A 20,294-nucleotide genomic window follows, 5' to 3' on the forward strand; every position below is an offset into this window, starting at 1 on the left:
AGAAACATGATTTCCTGTACTAAGAAACATGGTTGTGTCAGAAGAAATGTATAAGTTTCAGGGGAATTGCCTTGATTAGTAGAAAACTAGAGATACCTTTGCATTTCTAGTGGTACCTACCTAACGACTTAGTGCTTAAGAATCTTTGGCAAGGAAAGGAAGGGTAAGATCGTCATTGACGAGCAGTCAGATTTTAGGGATGAAAGAAAAGAATTCATGACAGTGAAATAAGCCATAAAGAGAAGAGAAATCAGACATTTTAACTATAGAAGCATTAGAGTAGACCTGAATGTGATTTGAGTATACAAAAGGAGGAGCTAATAGAAAAAGAATGGTAAACAGTGATGGAAAGGGAAGAGATTGTGGCTGTAAGACTCCTAAGGAATGGGAAGAATCAAGGATGTAGGATAGATTTGGGGAGAGGACAAAGATTTACCCAGACAGGTGAAAAGGAAGAAGGTAAGGCCAGATAGTGCCCTTTTAAAAAAACTGAGGTAAAATTCACATGACATTTACCACATTAGCCATTTAAAGTGTGCAGTCTGTTGATATTTAGTACATTCATGGTGTTATGCAACCATCAGCACTGTCTAATTCCTGGACATTTTCATCACCCTAAAAAGAAATCCCATACCTATTAAGCAGTCACTTCAGATTCCTCTGTCCCCCAGCTCCTGGCAACCACTAATCTACTTTCTGCATCAGTGGATTAGCTTATTCTGGCCATGTCATATAAATGGAATCTCATAGTATGTGGCCTTTTATGACTTGCTACTTTTCACTTAGCATATCTTTTCAAGGTTCATCCATGCTGTAGCATGCATCAACACTTCATTCCTTTTTATGACTGAATAATATACGATTGTGTGGATATACCACACTTTATTTATCCATTCATCCATTAACAGACATTTGGGTTGTTTCTGCCTTTTGGCTGTTGTGAATAATGCTCCATGAGCATGCATGTACATGTGTTTATTTGTATGCCATGATAAAGTATAAAATATCTCTCCTACCCCCATTCTGAACTCCTTTTTTTCTAACAATTTTGTCTGAATTTTCAATTTAGAAGTTGATTACAAATATGTTATAAAAATAACAATGTTAAACATTCAGAACCATTTATTCCACTGAATTTGTGGGACTTTGCATTTTAAAAATGAAATTTGATTTTCATGGAAAGTTACAAGTTTAAAAAAATTCTCTATTAAATCTTCCTGATTTTGTTCCCTGATGTTAGCGGCTAGCATTCTGCATAGTTCTTGAACTATTTATGTGTGCAGTGATTTCCATAAACCATGGGAACCTCTACTATTGATTTGAACTGGTAGAGACCCTGCTCTCCTTACCCAGGAGGTCGTTGCTCATTGAAGAAAGAGACGTTCTCATCATCTGAGGGTGAAACTTCAGTGCATTTTTACTTAGACCCTTTGATATGATCAGTATACTAATGCAGTACCATTCTTCAGTTGTTATTTTAAAATAGGCCTACAAAAGCTTGATGTTTAACCTTTTATATTTCTCATTTCTGTGGGAAGACGAATTCTGAATTTCAACTGATTTGGAAATTTTTTTAACTAATAAAGGACTATTGCTATTGAATTGCCATTTTACTCTACATTTGTATTATTGTATTTCTATGCCTAAGTCTTCTCCCTTCCCCCACCCCTTTTGTCTCCACTTTCTGTCACAAGAAGCAAGCCACCTATGTCTGAGGTTGCCAAATGTAATTTGACCTCTCTTTACAAGTATTCAGTAGGTGGAATATTTACCCCCATGAAAGTTAATCCTGTGTTCTTTGGTTTGATAATACCATTATTCCCCCTTCCCCAACCTCCAATTTCAGAATTAGAAACGGTGGACATTTTTAGTATAGTCTGAACTTTTAAACAAAAATGCCGTTAATGGTAATATGCTAGTGAAAAACCAAGGGCAAACTTTTCATAGGCTTGGTTTGTGTTGTATATACTAGCCCTTTATCATCTGAAGAATGTTTCATTTCTTTACATTTAAAACTAAAATCTAAAAATATTGTCTGGTTCTTGTAGAAATATTGTTTTAACTGCAAAATACCCCTGCAAGGTTCAGGTGACATTCTCTTTTTTTTTTCTAAGCTCCTGTTTTGGACTAAACTCCTCGAGAGCAAGGACTGAGTTATATCTATATTATATATATATATATATATATATATATATATATATATATTAAATTCCCTATGGTGATGAGCCCAGTAGCCTACAAATAACAAGTACCATGTCTCAGTAAAAGGTTGTTAAAATTGTTTAAAGTAGTCAATGAGATATAGATGTGAAATCCCAAAGTGAGATGCCAGATTATCACATACACATATTCAAAAGAAAAGATTGAGAACATGTTCCATAATTCTGTCTTCTTACCCTAAACCTAGAGGCTGTGGGGAGGGTCACAGGTCACTCCCCCATATAGAGATGCATCCACCTGGATCATGGGAACTATAGGAGAGAGCACATGAAAGCCACTCCCAACCCCTAAGATAAATAAGTTATCTTTAAACTGCCAGTCCCAGAGAGCTCAGAGAATATAAGTTCAAAAAGAAATTTTCTGTTCCCATACCACTCCTCCTTCCTCCCCATGCCCTTCAGAAGAATTAAAAACTAGCTGACAAACTTGGGGAGGAGGGTACTACTTACAGTGGAAGCATAAAAGTTGGACAGATACCTGATCTCTCTCCCTTCCTCAGTTTAGACTTCTAGCCTAAAAAAGTTCCTAGTTGAGTGAGGGACACCTGATTTTGTACTCTATCAGGTTTGGGGGTTTAATTGAGCCCTGGTCAGAGTGGGGAAGAGAAGAGATTCATGAGCCTGGGTTAGTATACTGTATTTGAAATACCCTTGAGCCATCTACGAGGAGAAAGTACAGATAGGTGAGCAGCTGTCTACAGTTGGTGATTTAAGTGATGCCTTGGATATGGGTGGAATCACCTAGGGACAAAATCTAGAATGAAAAGATGAGAAAATCTAGCAAACTTGGTGTCTGCTTTGAGGAGCTCTTAAGTTCTGTTTAAGCATTATATTGCATGTCAGATTATATGTACTTTTTTAGATATGGAAAGTATGTATTATAGCTTCAAAGTACATAGACAGTATAGCTGTTTCTGTCTTTGTTTTCACACGAAAGTTGTGGATTTTTTGTACCTAGACACAAAAATGACAGTTTGGATTTCAAGCTGAGCTAGTTATAACTATTACTAATTTTTCAAAACACTATCAAAAATACAGGTATGAACTTTGAAGGCTTCTTTGCTCATACAGCAGTACTTCAGGCCCTATCACTTGCTTGGAAAATAAATTGCTACTTCTCTGACAGATATATATGCACAGCTATCTCTAATGTTTTAAGAGGAATCTGTAGAAAGTCACTGAGTACTCTTTCTGTACAACTTCAGTCCCCTTCCCTAAAAACATTAGTTCTCTGTGTGTGGGTCTTTTGTTATTATTTCAAAATAGTGTCAGAAGCGATTTGGAGAGATTTAATATATTTGAAACTGCTGGTGCTTAGATATTTGAGGAAATCAAGTTTTAGAAGTCCATTATTAGAATTAAATATCATCAAATCAGAAATTAACTGAAGGGTAATTTGTAAATTAACATGCCAGAGAGATACAACATGCAAGTAATCACGTATGGTTATTTTTGTCTATTTTACTCCCAAACTTGAACTGTAATTTTTTTCCTAGTAATTATACAAATAAGGAAATAAACTTCAGTAAATGTGGAGTGCAGTGACTTGAGTTAGAAATAATTTTAAAATTTTATTTTAAGGTAGTCAAATAACTTAGTAGTTCTAATTTCTTTCTTTATAAGTGGGGTTGAAGGCAGAGCACATGGAAAGGTATACTTTGCAGGTTTTATTGCTGTTCTTGTTAAACTTACTAATTCTGCTGTTTAGCAAAATGAAGCAGGTTTGTTTTTTTCCTTCTGTACACTGTGCTTCCATATATTATTAAAATTTATATTTGATTTAAAGTTAATAATACACAATTTGCTCTTAAAGCAAAGATAATTTAAAATATTGAGTGGTTCAACAGAATATTAAGTCATAATTCCTGAAAACTATACAGTTATATTTGAATTAAATATTAAGTAATGCCATCTAGTGGTAACATTTCCAAGTTTAGTGAATTTGAAAATTTGGTATCTGCTTTACTAAATGTGGACTTCAGAATTTATCAGCTAGGTATACTATATCATTAAAAAGGTTTCTGGAAAATAGTTTAACCTAAGGGTTTTTCCCTTTTTGGTGGAAAATGAAGGCTCTTTGGTTATGTTCTAAAGATCCTTTCTACAAAGTGCTAATTGAAACACATTATTATTCTTTATTGTGATAATTAGATAATATTTACTTATTACCTGTAAATAATAAGCACTGGGAACAAAGTAGGCTTAATAGTAAAACAGAATGTTAACGTTTATTTAGTTATAACCTTTTCCCAGTCTATTCAGGGGCTATTATGTGCCAATAAATGAGTAAGACTCAGGTAACTGCCCTTAAAGGCACATGATTGATTGTTGGTCTCTGTGTTTAGAACATTTCAGAAGTGTTGACCATAGACAGCCTTCTTATTGAAAATGCTGATCTGTGTGAACAGACTCAGGAATCTGCATTTCAGACAAAGGCCTTTAAGTTTAAAAAATTATGTTATATTCTATACAAAGTTTGAGAATTATGGTATATTCTATACAAAGATCATATGTTAAAATCTGTTACTTATGACCTTAGAAAACTATATGTATAAATTTAACTCATATATGTAAATGTTAAGCATCTGTTAGGGAAGGAACAGATAAAATCAGCCATACCTTTAAGCTTCCAACATGCTCCTCAAAAATAACAGCAAAGAGGGCCTCCCTGGTGGCGCAGTGGTTGAGAGTCCGCCTGCCGATGCAGGGGACACAGGTCCTGCCCCAGTCCAGGAAGATCCCACATGCCGTGGAGCGGCTGGGCCCGTGAGCCATGACCATTGAGCCTGCGCATCCAGAGCCTGTGCTCCGCAACGGGAGAGGCCACAACAGTGAGAGGCCTGCGTACCGCAAAAAATAAATAAATAACAGCAAAGAGACAAGCTGAAAACAAGCTGAAGTGGTGTGGTACTCTTTCCTAACTCTTGGCATTATTGTAATGCTTAACATTATTAACATCTTTTAACAAAGCAAATGTAATATCCTGAATATCTCTTACTTATTATCAAATAGTACATTTTGCTAAATGTTTAAAAAGGACATTTACATAAGCTGTCACTGCCCTGTTTTCGTCTCCAGCTATTACTCCTATTGGATGTTACCCTATCATTAAATAAGTTTCCCTCATTATTGAAGTTACCTATGAAATTAACTTGAAATATTATTTGCCTCTGAAGTTACTGATAATACTCACATATTAATCTGGTACTCAGACTTTTCATTTATAAAGTAATTTTCTCCTCCTAGGTATTTGGAGTAGATGACAATCAAGATTATAATAGGCCTGTTATCAAAGAAAAACATAAAGATCTGGTAAAAGATTGGGCTCTCAATTCTGCTGCAGTAGTAATGGAAGAAAGAAAACCACTGAGTACACCTGGATTTCACAGCTCAGAGGTATACACATCTTTCTCATATTTTTTACACGCACAAAATGTAAATTTTTATCATTTGTAATTACAGCTGACCCTTGAACAACACGGGTTTGAACTGCGCAGCTCCACTCACACACAGATTTTTTTTCACTAGGTACATACTATGGTAGTACATGATCCATGGTTGGTTGAATCCACGGATTGGGGACCATGGACACAGAGGGCCAACTGCAAAGTTATACATGGATTTTTGACTACATAGAGGGCTGGAGCCCTTATTCCCCCCACCCCCCCACCTTTGTTCAAGGGTCAACTGTATATTATTATAAACAATTGATATATTCTCTTGTAAAATACTTTAAATTAATATGCTTTTGTAAGTGAGTGAAAATGTTAAATTTCAGTAAGCAATTAATGAGCTATATGCTCACTAATTGACATTATGAGATAAGACAAAAAAAATACACTGCATATACTTTCTAGGAGGTCATGTATTTGGAATGGAAAGATCTGTCATGCCAGGAAACATGTGTATGGTAGTGCCTGATATATATAACTTATAAACCTAAATAAGTGCCCTTATAGTGCAGCCCAGGATGTAACTAGAATAATGTGAAATTAATTAAGGGTGGCTTGGTTAAGGCAGTTTTGGAGTCAGTATAGTATAGTAGAGCTTCTAGGACCTGAGTGCAAATCCCAGAACTGCCACATTTAACAGAATACCTTTGAGTCAGTCATTTCCCCTCTCTCATCTTCAGTTTTCTCATCTATACAAAGGGCATTTTTGATAACACCTATTTACAGGGAAGGATATGAAGCCTAGAAAGTACCCAGCATCGTAATTGTCTGAGATTTATGCAGTCAACAAATGTTTATTCCCTTAACAGAAATATTAGAATTTCATTCTACACTGATACGTCGGAAAGAAGTGTTAAAAAAATGTATATAACTGAGAATTATTAATTAATTATAATTTATTCAACTAACAAGATCTAACATTCAGTGGACGCTTTCTGCGTACCATTTTACAAATAATGAAACTGAAGTATGTAGAAATTAATTTGGTCAGTGTCTTAAAACTAGTACCTTGTGGAGCCAGAATTTGAACCTCAAGGAGACTTGATTTCTTAACTCATTCTCTTATTCATATATTGCCTTTCAGGAAATGAGTTAATTTAAAATATACAAGTAATAAATAAATGTTGACTATAAATAAAATAAAACCTTAAGATATAAATAAAATATAAATGAGGTATTGTATTTGTGTGAAATGTAAGTATTCTTTATAGACAACTAAATACACATATATATTTGCTTATTAATGTAAAAGTTTTTCCGTTATGGCCTGCTATTTCCTGAAAACTGTCAAAACAGTTACTGTATTTTAGTATGCTTTTTTCCTCCTTCATCTTAGAGAATTTTTATTTTGATTTCTGTTTTACGAGATGCGTAATTATTGAAAGCGAGTGATACTTACTTGAAGCAATGTTTTAGTATTCTGATTAATCTAGAAAGGGTTCTGGTGATTGTGAACTTGTAGGACTTCCTCTTCTCCTCTCTGTCCCCTCAGCCAATGCCAAGTAAATTTATATATAGCCTGAGTATGTACCTGCCTTTGAAGGAGTCACCTAAACAAGCCATTAGAACAATCTGCACGAATGAGTCTACATAAATGTGTGTCTTTGAAACCCACCCTGTTGTGGGTATTCCTAGCATGATTTGTACTGGTACTTCCTTCAGTCTCAGAACTGTGAGCAGCCCCCATGAAACCTTGGAGGAAATTCAAAGATTCAGCAGATTTTGGTACCCTTAGGCTTCACTGTATGTATGTCACTATGTGTACAACTTACTATTTTAATCTATTATTCTTGAAATCGTATAGTACATAGTCTGTATGAAATATTTATCAGTTTCTAGCCTGTCATTTGACACTTTTAATCTTGTTTTGAATAATTCAGAATAAAATTTGGTCAGAGCTTTCCATTCCTTAGTTGTCATTACAGGTTCAATACTAAGCATTGGCTTAAACTTTCAGTGAGGAAACATTTTTTCTATACTCCTAGATCTTCCATATTAAATGCCTAGATTGACCTAGTCTTAAGAATTACCAGTATACATCCATAAGTCTGTGGAAGCATATCATGAATTAAATTCGATTTCACAGTTGACTAAGTACTTGCCTTAAGGACAGATGTAGCCAGGGGCAGGTCTAGGTTCAGACTGGTTATACAAAAATCCTTAAAGGTTGAGTCATTTCTGTCTTCTTCTGGAAGTACTAAAGTGTTGTAGAAAGAAGCCTAAAGCTTTGCGTTTGTTTTTGAAATCCCTGAAGACATGACCTGGGAGATTTAATACTCCTTGAGACTCTGGAACCAATCTGATTCATGGAAACATTTAGAGGGCTGGAGAACAACTTAGAAATAGGTCTTTAAACTCTCTGTTCTGTAGAATGGAGTAGAACTAACTTCACTGTGGTAGCCACAAAGCTATTGTAGTACACCTGAGTTTATTTAGTAGCAGTAAATTTTTAAGCTCTAAGAGTTTATTTTAGTACCATTGTTAGTACTTAATAAGTACAGAATATTATACTACATTCACAGTAATAATGTTGTAGTTAAAAGAGGTGCCTAGAAAATCTTCAATTTATATATGAGGAAATTTAGTACATGATAATATATCAATGTGAGGTTTAAATATTGCTTTGCATGATAGGTTAAATGGAATTTAATGACTAAATGGAATTCTCTGAACACGAGAATCGGATTTGACCAGACTAGGTCATTGCATTCTCTTATTTCTCTCCTTTAGGAAGGCACATCTTCATCTGGAAACAAGCGTTGGGTTTCACAGTGGGCTAGTTTGGCTGCCAATCATACAAGGCATGATCAAGAAGAAAGGATAATGGAGTTGTCTGTACCTGTTTCTTTGGAGAATGGTATTTTCTTTCCTTCTTTCTTTTTTTTTGTGAATCATACATCAATTTTTAAAATACTATAAGCCAAATCTATATAGTAAGACATAAATTAAACCTAAATAAACATATTCACATAGTCTCATGCTCATACTGTATATAGATTTTATTTTCAATTAAAATGCAGATATCATTAAACTATAACCCTAACTGAAGATAAAGAGATAATTTGTAGATGAAGCATATATATACATACTCACACAAATTTATATATATACAACATATATATAAATGAAAATTTAAAAATAAGACTAACACAGTTCCAAACTATCCCATTCATTAACACAACAAATATTTAAATGCCACTTTATGCCATAGGTTCAATGAAAAAGAATTTACTTAACATGTATTTAATTTACTTAATACATCATTTGCAAACCTATGTAATATGATTTTTATTACCTTTTTATTATATTTCTGTGAACTGAAATATAAAGTTTCTTTAAAAAAACACAAAATTATATGCCTCTTATGATTTTGTTATTAGATTCAGTTAATTACGTTCTTAATTAAAAATAAAACTCTCAAGGACAATTTGTATGTGGCTTTTCCCTGTATTCTTAGTTGTATTATTGGAAATGGAAATAGAAATTTGTTTTGTCTTTGACTTGTGGCACCCAGAAATCTGTTTAGGAATTTTGTAAACATTAGTCAGCAAGTATTTGAGCAAGGTACACATCAGTGTACTAGAAAAGCTATATAATTTATCATAGAAGCTAGAAGTAATTTTTAATATTACCAAAAATCTTTGGAAAGACAGAGTAATTTGCAGCTTGGTTCACATAAACTGATTACTGTTTGGGAAACAAAACAGAGAGGCTAGGCAAATTTACAAAAGAATCATTATAAAATTATTATTAGCTGTGGAAAGCAAAATTTTATACTTGTTATAAAAATTAATAGTACTTGGCCTTCATTATTTCATTCCTGTTTCATGTTCTAAATGGACTTACTTAGATAAGCTGATAAATCTACTTGTAATCTAAAATGTTCTCGTCAAATATTCATTGAGTGTGTGTTAGGAGCCAGGACAGTGTGAGAAATCCTAGAAAAATACAAAATGATAAAATAGCTATTACAGTTTAGTGCTTCAAGTAGCACTAAGGAGATAAGACATAACCAAATAACATGATTAATTGCTGAATTAAAGTTACATCAGTTTTCCTACATTAAAACCATAGTATTGCTATGAAATTTAAATGCTAAAATTTTAGAATTATAAAGGGAGGAAAAGACCCATAGAAGCTATATCTAGTATCTTTTTCCCACTTATCCCCGAAAGATTTAAATGCTTTATATGTTAATTTATATTTCCCTAAAAAGATCCCTTTTCTCAGAAATACATTCCATTTATAAGCAGTCAGGAAAGTCCTCCTTAAGTAGTATTCTCAAAGTCTCTCACATGGAAACATCAAAGTTATATATTTTCTCATTGGCTTCTCAGTTTGAGGCTTTAATATACCAGAAGATCATAATTTTAAAATACCTCAGTTTGTAAAATTATGGCAGGTCCTGTCACCTTTTTCCGTTCTTACAATTTTTAAAAATCTTTTCATGAGCTTTGAATTTTTTTTTAGAAAAACTTGTTAAAATTCTACATTTTCTATTTTACTTAGGAAATCCAAACTTGTCATTATTTCAGTAGATAATAATGCTTATTAAAAACCAGGTATGTTATTATTCTTTACTATGTAATTCAAAGTATAACAAATAAACAGTGTTTATTAGTCATTATTTTTGCAATTCTATGTACCCTACGTAGAGTCCATTTTTTGTCAGTGAAACTTCACAGATGGGACAAGTCTCAAAAGCAAGAATGAACACAGTAAACTTCTCTGCCATAAGACACATTAAGAGAAAAAAGAGAGCAACAGATGTAGGTTTAAGATCAGATGACCCTGATTTTCATCTCAGACAATTTGCTTTCTTGACTCTCCTATTAGTAATCTACCTATTTGTGCATTTTGGCATTGTATTTTCTTTTTAAACTACACTGTCACAATGTTGGCTTATTTTTTCAAAGTTTTACTTTATACTTAAGCCATTTCTTAACTTCAGAATCTAAGGTAATATGATACTCGTTTGCCCCAATAAGTTCCTTATTTGTTGTTTTATTTTATAGATACAGATATCAGTGAATCTGGCCTTTCAGTGAGAAGTACTGGCTCAGCAACTTCCTTGGCTAGTCAGGGAGAGAGAAAGAGACGAACCCTTCCCCAGCTTCCAAACGAAGAAAAGTCTCTTGAGAGCTCCAGAACAAAGGTTATAGCACAGAGGTCAGAGATAGGAGAAAAGCAAGACACGGAACTTCAGGAGAAAGAAGCACCTACACAGGTATACCAGAAAGATAAACAGGATGCTGAGAGAGCCCTGAGTAAAATGAACAGGGCAGTAAATGGTGAGACTCTTAAAAGTGGTGGAGATAATAAAACCCTGCTTCACTTAGGCAGCTCTTATTCTGGGAAGGAGAAAAGTGAAAATGATAAGGAAGCTTCTTTTGTAAAGCAAACATTAGCTAAAATCCAGCAACAAGAACAAAAGGAACAGGCACAGTGGACACCTACTAAATTATCTTCTTCAAAAAATATTTCAGGTCAGATAGATAGATGTAGGGAGGAACCTTTCAAACAGGAGTCACAACCTCAAGAAAAAATTCCAGGACTTTCTACAAGCAAAGGAGAAAGAGTGATACAAAATGAGGGTAAGCAAAGAAAAGCTGAGGAAATTCTGAAAAGTCAGACTTCAAAGGGAGGAGACAAGAAGGAATCCTCCAAGTCATTAGTGCGGCAAGGAAGCTTCACTATAGAAAAACCTAGCCCCAACATACCCATAGAACTTATTCCCCATATAAATAAACAGGCTTCATCTACATCCTCTTTAGCATTAACAACTGCCAGCAGAATACGAGAAAGAAGTGATTCTATGGATACTGATTCTAGTTTGGACACAACCCTTATTCTAAAAGACACAGAAGCAGTAATGGCTTTTCTAGAAGCTAAACTGCGTGAAGATAATAAAACTGATGAAGGCCCAGATACTCCCAGTTATAACAGAGACAACTCCATTTCACCGGAATCTGATGTGGACACAGCTAGTACAATCAGTCTGGTTACTGGAGAGACTGAAAGAAAGTCAACCCAAAAGCGAAAGAGTTTCACTAGTCTCTATAAAGATAGGTGTTCCACAGGTTCTCCTTCCAAAGATGTTACAAAGTCATCATCTTCAGGTGCTAGGGAGAAAATTGAAAAGAAAACAAAAAGTCGTTCCACAGATATAGGTTCTAGGGCAGAGGGTCGTAAATTTGTGCAGTCCAGTGGAAGAATAAGGCAGCCTTCAGTAGATTTAACAGATGATGACCAAACCTCTAGTGTACCTCATTCAGCCATCTCTGATGTTATGTCATCTGATCAGGAAACTTACTCTTGTAAATCTCATGGAAGGACTCCACTTACCTCAACGGATGAGCATGCACGTTCCAAACTGGAAGGAAGTAAAGTAACTAAATCCAAGACTTCTCCTGGAGCACCTGGTTCATCCAGTAAATCAACCACTCTCCCAAGGCCACGACCCACCAGGACTTCCCTCTTGCGCAGAGCCCGACTTGGTGAAGCTTCAGACAGTGAACTCGCCGATGCTGACAAAGCATCTGTGGCTTCTGAAGTGTCCACAACAAGTTCGACGTCAAAACCTCCCACAGGAAGGCGTAACATTTCTAGGATTGATTTGTTAGCTCAGCCTCGTAGAACAAGGCTTGGCTCATTATCAGCTCGCAGTGACTCTGAAGCAACAATCTCTAGAAGCAGTGCCTCGTCACGGACCGCAGAAGCCATCATTAGAAGTGGAGCCAGATTAGTACCTTCAGATAAATTTTCTCCTAGAATTAGAGCTAACAGTATCTCTCGACTATCTGACTCCAAGGTCAAAAGTATGACCTCAACACATGGCTCTCCTTCAGGTAAATTGGATCCAGACTTTTTATAATATTAGCATATTTCTTTTATGTTTTGGGACACCTTTTTAAAAAAATTAAATATTAGTGTTGATTCCCAAAATTTTCAGCAGAAAGGTCATGCTGTAGAGGGTTTTGTTCCTATGAAAATTACTTTATTTAGCTTAGTAAATGGAAAATTCAGAAGTTATACACACTTCCAATTAATGTCCTGGTACAAAATAGTGATTTCAAAATGAGAAGTATATTGAATCGATTTGGGAATTTTAATTGCCTAGTTGGTGAGGTATCTGGATTTGTGTGTCAAAGTTACATTAGGAATTATTATCTAGTTTATACAGTAGAAATTAATAAAAATTAATATTGTATTTCTAAAAACATGTTTAACTTTTAAACATCTTCACATAATTCTAAGAGTCTGAAGAAAAGCAGTATACTCTATTTATCCTTTCAGAGCTAAATGAAATAATCAGTTTTATCCTTTTTTCCTATTTATTTTGAAACATCTTGTATTTTTTTAAGTTAAATCTGTTTATGGTCGAGGCAGATGAAAACTGATCCTTAATTTATTGCAGTGAAAGAAGATGGATTTGAGAGTCACTAAGCACGTGGGCGAAACTGGGCTATAAAAATGTAACTGGTTATGAGCATTATCTCATAAGGTGCCGTTATATCGTTTAACTAGTGACAGTAATTAGCTGTCATTGATTGTAATAATTACAAAAGCTACTTTCTCCCCACCAGAATTAACTGCTTCTGGCATATTTGTCTGTTTATATACTTCATATTCAAAGCCATAGCCAGTGAGAATACATATGTGATCAAAGAGTACTAAGACAGATATTGGTGTGTGTCCTGTAAACATGGTCTCATTACTTTATAATCAGCTTCATATGTGGGTGTGGCTGAAAAGGACAGTTGAGGGGAAACCAGCTGTTAAAAGACTTGAAGATTCATTTCCATCAGTCATCTAAGTGAGCCCTAAGTCTTGAGTGAAGAGTAAAGGGAAAGTTGGTGTGCAATCTTTTTTTTTTTTAAATTTTGACTTCTATCACGATATAGCCTACAAGACCCAAAACTAGTGGTACTTTGCAAGTGTTATTTTTTTCATTTTTTGTTCCTCCTCTCTCCTCCTCACTGCTGCTTTTCTCCACTCCATTCACATTCCATCTCTCTCCTGGTCTGTGGGTGAGGTGGTGATGATCATCATGGGTGTAAGCTGAAGATAGATAACATACAGTCTTGATTCCAAAAGAATAGATGACATTTCCCTTATTACTGTTGTCCTCCTTGTCTCTACACTTCAGGCTTTGGTTGGTGGTTCATGGGTTTGTTGCCAAGTATTTTAAAAGTGCTCTCACTTGATTTATGTTTCCCCAGTGTTGTTATCTGTTGTTCCATGTGGCTCTGCTTCTTCAGTTCACAGTTCCTTTGTGCTGCATTCTATGGTGTGTACTCCTAGCAGATTTCTTCTGCCACATTGCTTGTTTCTTCACCTCATGTCTATTTAAGTTCATAAAAATGTTTAAGTATTCTCCTGTCTTAACATAAGCTGTGACATAAGTTGTATGTTACCAAGTAGCATGAAACTCTTGGTAACTCTTCCTTCGGTACTAGTTATCTAGCTCTTAACACATGAATGATCTGATTTTATTCCTCAGTGTTTACCAGAGGGGCTTATTTGAGATGCCAACCAAATATGATTACTTCAGCAAGTCTAAGAAACAGCTATAAGATGCCATATATATATATATATATATATATATATCTTTAAAGATATATTTTGTTTTCTGCTTCTTTGAATGCAGAACTTGATAAACATCTTTCTGTGTCCAAAAAGTACCTGAATTGCTTAATGAAATTTCCTAGGGCAAACTGAGGTGTGTGATCTTGGCCTTCTCCATACTTACTAGCAGTATATTAAATAATTATAGAGTCATGGAATTTTATAGTTCGAAGGGTTATTCAGTTTAGGGAACTAAGGCCAAGAGATGGAATAACCTGACCTGATCACACAGATATATATAGCAAGAACAGGTTGAGAATCCAAAGCTTTTAATTCCCAACCTATTGCTTTTTCGACCACAGCCAGTCTAGCTCTGAGAAATAGTCTCTACTTGTGTGCAAGCTTCCAGAGGACAGCTGGACTCTACTGATTATCATGAATATATATAAGGCCAATATACAGTATAAAGATTTTGGTGTTGTTCACCATAATCTTTGTAATTATGATGTTTTACCAAGTTCATGTTCTCTTTTCCACCTTATTGAGCATGAAGCCACATTGTGATCCAGGATTATATATTCAGATTCTCTCAAGATGCCCATTTACAGTTTTATATCCTATCTAGGACAATGACCAGGGTCTTTCAGTCAGGGTAACATACTAAAATAGTTACATGTGGTAGGTAGTAAAAATTAAAACAAACAAACATACTTTTTTGATTTTCCTAATTGAGGTATCTTTGATATTATGATACTTCTACTTAATATAATTATAAATCTTGAATGGAAAAAGAAAATAAAAATTCATAGCTTTTGAAATATGATTTAAAAGAATGTGAAACCATACTTGTCAGTGTTGCTATTCACACTATAAACTTCAAAGGTCTTAGAAATGTCTGAACTTAGAGCCTGTCATATGTAAAAACAATTCTATAAAGCTTCAAATTCTGTATTTTAGCTTACGTTAAAAAAAAGCTTTTCAAAGAAATATATATGATAAAAATAGAAGCATGGAAATCTCGGATTTAGCAAAATTAGGAGTAAGGTTTCTTTTATGCTTCTTTAATTCTGATGTAATTTGTTTTTAGGAGTTCAGTTTCCCCCCACACCACGAAAATTTCTACAATGATCCTTCAGTATGAAGTTATATTAAAATATCCAGATTTATTTTCATACGATACATTTAAAACTTAGCACCCTGAATTATCAAAATAAAGCAGTTGGTTTTCATTATGTTTTAAGTACACATTCTAAAAATGTTTTAAATCATGTTAACATCCTTAGAATTTTTTTAGACCGTTTGCTTTCCCACTTCTAATCCTCAAAATTTATAAACGGTAGGAGTTAAAAGTTGGGCATGCATGGCTTGAGTTATTTTTTCTCAGGTCAAAGACCAATACAGAACACTGTCAGGGATTTTTTCCCTCAGATGGTCTCATTGCTACTTGCTTATAAATACACATGTAAAACGTGTTTGTGACTTAATTTCCCACAAAAATATTCTGATACAAGTATGAAGATGCAATGTTTGTTTTCTGAAATGTATTTGTTACATCTGTAAATGTGGATGTGTTTTGATGTCAACAGAGTTTTGGTTAACAGTAAAAGAAATCAAAACAGTCACAAATAAATGATCCTAGTAACTCTTTTTCCCTTTTTAAATTACTTACACATCATAGATAGTATGTTTTCTTAGTGAATGTAGTAGTTTATTACTTCCACAAGAGGGAGTGTTGCATAATTTTATAACTAAACTAAGTCTTTTTAACTAATGTAACTAAAATAATTTTCAGGTTAGCTACAAAATTAATTAAGCCCATCTTAGAACTTTTTCTCATTTTATTATATGTGCTTTCCTGCACTTCATCAACCCAAGAAGCTTCTTAGAGATTGGCATTTCAGATACCTTCAATACAAATTTTCAATTTAAGGATTTATCTGAAATGCCTTATTAGTACCAATGTATGAAATAAGCCTAATGATATAAAATTACATTTGATTTTCTAAATGATTTTACCTAAGCAGGATGAAATTCAAGAAAAAACTAAAAAAAATTTTCAGCACTGGTAAAAAAAAAATCACAAAAACAGTCATTCTGTGAGAAGTCTAGGATTTTTTTTGTTTTTTTTTTTTTTTTTTTGCGGTACGCGGGCCTCTCACTGTTGTGGCATCTCCCGTTGAGGAGCACAGGCTCCGGACGCGCAGGCTTAGCGACCATGGCTCACGGGCCTAGCCGCTCTGCGGCACGTGGGATCTTCCCGGACCGGGGCACGAACCCCTGTCCCCTGCATCAGCAGGCGGACTCTCAACCACTGCACCACCAGGGAAGCCCTGTCTTTTTTTTTTAATTAGTCTAACTTGAAATGTTTGGGTTTTTTTAAATATAAAATATTTATTTTTTGTAAAGCACTTGGAATGAATTTTGCACTCTGGGAGTCCGTAGACCTGGCTTAAACTTTGATTTAAGCAATGCAAGACCTTTCTGGGCCTGATTTTTATCTATAAATTCAAGAATTTGGACTGTCTAATGTCTAAGGTCATTTCATTCTAAAATTCTATGAAATAAGAAGGCACTGGGGAAAGTTAAAAACATTTTTAGTTGAAGTTTGCTCTGCAATAGCTAGCAGATTATAGGGATTTTTCTTCAGATAAAATGTATTGATGCTACAGTTTGGAAGCAAAGGTTAAGAACGCAAAGGTATTGAGAGAAGTTCTTCGACAAATAACAGGTCAGAGGTCCTGGCTTTAAACTCCCTTTCCCAGTCCCTTTTTCACCAGTAGTCATCATTTCACTTCTCAGTTCTACACGTTGCTGTTACACAAGCCAGGTTTTGTCCAGAGGTTAACTCGAGCTTTGCTTCATAGCACACCGTGTACGGTATGCTTTCCATTGGTAAAGATAACCTTTAATTGTTTGAAGACTTATTAATCATATTTTCATTTTCTGCTATGTCCTACTTATTTTATCTCTCAATTTCAGGAGAACACACCTAAATATGTTACCTTTCAGGTTTTAAAATATGCTTTGTTCTTTTGGTTGCTTTTCTTGTTATTTTCCTTCATTCCTCCCTCCCTCCCTCCCTCCCTCCCTTCCTTCCTTCTATTATTTTTTAATTTTTTATATAATTTTAAAGGTTACTTTTCATTTACAGTTATTACAAAACATTGGCTATATTCCCCATGTTGTATAATAATACATTCTTGAGCCCATCTTATACCCAATAGTTTGTGCCTCCCACCGGGCCCCCATATTGCCTGTCCCCCTTTACAAGTTATTATTAGAAGCTTCAGTATTCTTACTGGATTCTAGATAGACCTATAAAAATAGGTGGAAAGTTTATGAATTTCATTTGAAAAAGAATTTTCTCTTTTATGCTTTTCTCCAAAATGTAATGATTCTCTGACCTCAAGACTTTAGACTGTTAAAATTAAATTCTAATGTGGCTCAACTTATATATTGTCACCTGACATTTAGCACTTGGTTCTCACTTTCTCATTCTGCTTTCATGCGCTCTGCCACTCATGAAATCTATCAGCCGTTGATGCCATTCTCTCTAAATTACCTCTACATTAACTACCTGAGTTCTATAATACCTGCTTATGTTTTCATATGTTCTGCAGTTTATTAAAACTCTTTGTTATTGGTTTTGTCTTCTCTCCAATTTTCAGTTTAGGTATGGTTACATAGTTTCCACATCAAAAATCAGGAACTTTAATCTAACAAATGATGTTTTTTTATTTATGAATTTCCTTTTATGAATCATATTCTAGGATAGCAAAATAAAGAGCATTTAGCATTTAATGAAATGCCTTTATTAAAAAGTACAGATTTGTTTACCATATATCTAATTGCCTTGCCATATTTCTATTTTTAAAAAAAACTTCTTTGTTCTTGTTCCTTAACTTTTCCTAAAATTGTTTTCACGTCTCAGGGTCAGTTCAACTTAAGGAGTTTTCAAATGTCTAGAAATGAGTAAATTTCCACCATGGTAAAAGTAATATTTATGTTAATGAATTATAATGTTAAAATCAGAAATTACATTTATTACCCCCTTCAAAACACTCTATGATTAATTACCTGGAGTTCCATATATGTATTTGCATACACTTTTACAGAAAGCCGTGAAGTTTCTGCCTATCTTCATTCTGTCAAATAGAAGTTTGAATCCAGACAAATGGGTAGGCTCTGACTTATGATGTAGTCCTGATTACAGATTTCTTTTTCTCTGTTCTTAAAGCAGTTCTGGGGGCAGTGTGTATCAATTTTGTTTGAGAGCCAACTCAGCCTTACAGAGCCCCAGGCAAAAATGTAGTTAGGGGAGGAAAAGACAGGAAAGGCATAAAATTCTAGTGGAGTAGTATGAAGGAATTCTAGACTTCACAAACCTACACAGCCTAGAGTCAGTTTCTGTTTTAAGAGAGGGAGAGAGAGAGAGAGAAAGAAAACTCTTCTAATATTAATAACAGTTGGAACTTATAGCAGGAGCCAAGGTTTTATCACTTGAGCCACCAAAAACATCTCATGCTTTTTACTAGTTTTTTCTAATTTGAGAAAAGGAAATGGTCAGTATCTAGGAATTAATTCATTTATTCAAAAATATTTATTAAACATTTGTTAGCCAGACACTCTGCTAAGTGCTAGGTACACGTTAGTGACTTAAATAGGCATAATTCCTGCCCTTTTGAAGTTTACCATGAATTAGCTGTTATCTCCCTGTTTTTTATACTTTATGTTTGATTCTTTTATTAACAGTAGTAGTGATCTGTCTGCGTTAATTTGTCTTCTGATTTTCAAATGTGTCAGCAAAACCATTTTTTAAATCTTTACTAACCTTAAATAAGAAAGTGATTACCACTTTCTTTAATGTGACTATCGTCAGTATCTTCTGTGCCATAAGTGTCAGTGGTTGTGAGAATCGCTTGTAGGTTTTATTGCCATTGTCTGCTTTCACCATATGCTTTCAGTGTCAAAGCAGCAGTTGTACTAAAGATGCTTTGTTGTGTTTTTACCGTGTAAAAAGATTTTTTCCAATCATAGCATAACAGGATGTTGAATGACAGAGGTAATGGTTTTTTTTCCTGCCATAAGGCATAATTTCCACAGCAGGAATTATGCATATTTGTATGTTGGGAAAAGAGGGTTTTTACCATCTCCATGTTGAAAGTCCATGTGGCATGAGGAAATCTTTTCCTTTATTTTTATTTTTGTTGTTGTTGTTGCTGTCATTTTAAAAAATCCATATCGTCACTTAAATGAGAAATATTTGCAATTAAATAGTACCCGAGTTAAACATTTATGAATAGAGCTTGCTTAGTTGTTTGTCATTAGTGAATTTTTCATCTGAATGTTTATTCACCATGCTACGGAAAATGTGATCTTTCTATTGTTCTTAATTCCTCATTGTTTTTAATTCACCAAAGTATAATGTTTCTATCTTTAAGGAGTAGTAGACTTATGGTTTTTGTGAGGTATGTGTACATCAGTTATTGAAAATTGTGCTGTGTGTGCTCTCATGGTGTTTTTGAAATCATGAATTTTATTTTACCTCTTTTAAAAGATAACATAATAATTCTTTTTTTAATAATTAAACTAATTTAGTAAATGCAAGATGGAGGCGCTTTCCTACTGATTATGCTTCCACCTCAGAAGATGAATTTGGATCAAACCGTAATTCCCCTAAACATACCCGTCTACGTACTTCTCCAGCCCTGAAAACGACTCGATTGCAGAGCTCTGGGTCAGCAATGCCTACTAGTTCTTCATTCAAACACCGGATAAAAGAACAGGAAGACTACATCCGAGATTGGACTGCTCATCGAGAAGAAATAGCCAGGTTGGTTTTAATGGGTTATCTCTAAGAGTTGAAATTGTTTCAACTTGGTAACAAGTTTAGCTTTTACTTGGTTTGTACTAATAGTCCAAGGAATGAAATCCACAGATAACTTAGTTTTGTTGGTAATATTACTGTCTATCCTTTTTTTTTATATGGTATTTTTAATGTGAGTGCTACTTACATATTGTAGAATTAATTTATTTTGGTAAACCACCCTTTCCT

General features: G+C 34.4%; 1 protein-coding gene across 11 annotated transcripts in view; it reads left to right on the forward strand.

The window, feature by feature from the left end:
- CEP170 (centrosomal protein 170) overlaps window positions 1-20,294 on the forward strand; it is a 147,157-nt gene that overhangs the window by 103,237 nt on the left and 23,626 nt on the right. For 9 of the 11 annotated variants that reach the window (XM_030868548.3, XM_030868555.2, XM_030868547.3 and 6 more), the window contains 4 exons: window positions 5,466-5,615; window positions 8,402-8,528; window positions 10,687-12,519; window positions 19,838-20,072. In XM_030868548.3, the coding sequence (XP_030724408.2) occupies window positions 5,466-5,615; window positions 8,402-8,528; window positions 10,687-12,519; window positions 19,838-20,072 (2,345 nt within the window). The remainder of the gene's footprint in view (window positions 1-5,465; window positions 5,616-8,401; window positions 8,529-10,686; window positions 12,520-19,837; window positions 20,073-20,294) is intronic. The other 2 variants (XM_030868554.3, XM_030868558.3) reach the window with 1 other exon arrangement.

The sequence above is a fragment of the Globicephala melas genome, chromosome 1, assembly GCF_963455315.2.
Source record: "Globicephala melas chromosome 1, mGloMel1.2, whole genome shotgun sequence".
NCBI lineage: Eukaryota > Metazoa > Chordata > Mammalia > Artiodactyla > Delphinidae > Globicephala > Globicephala melas.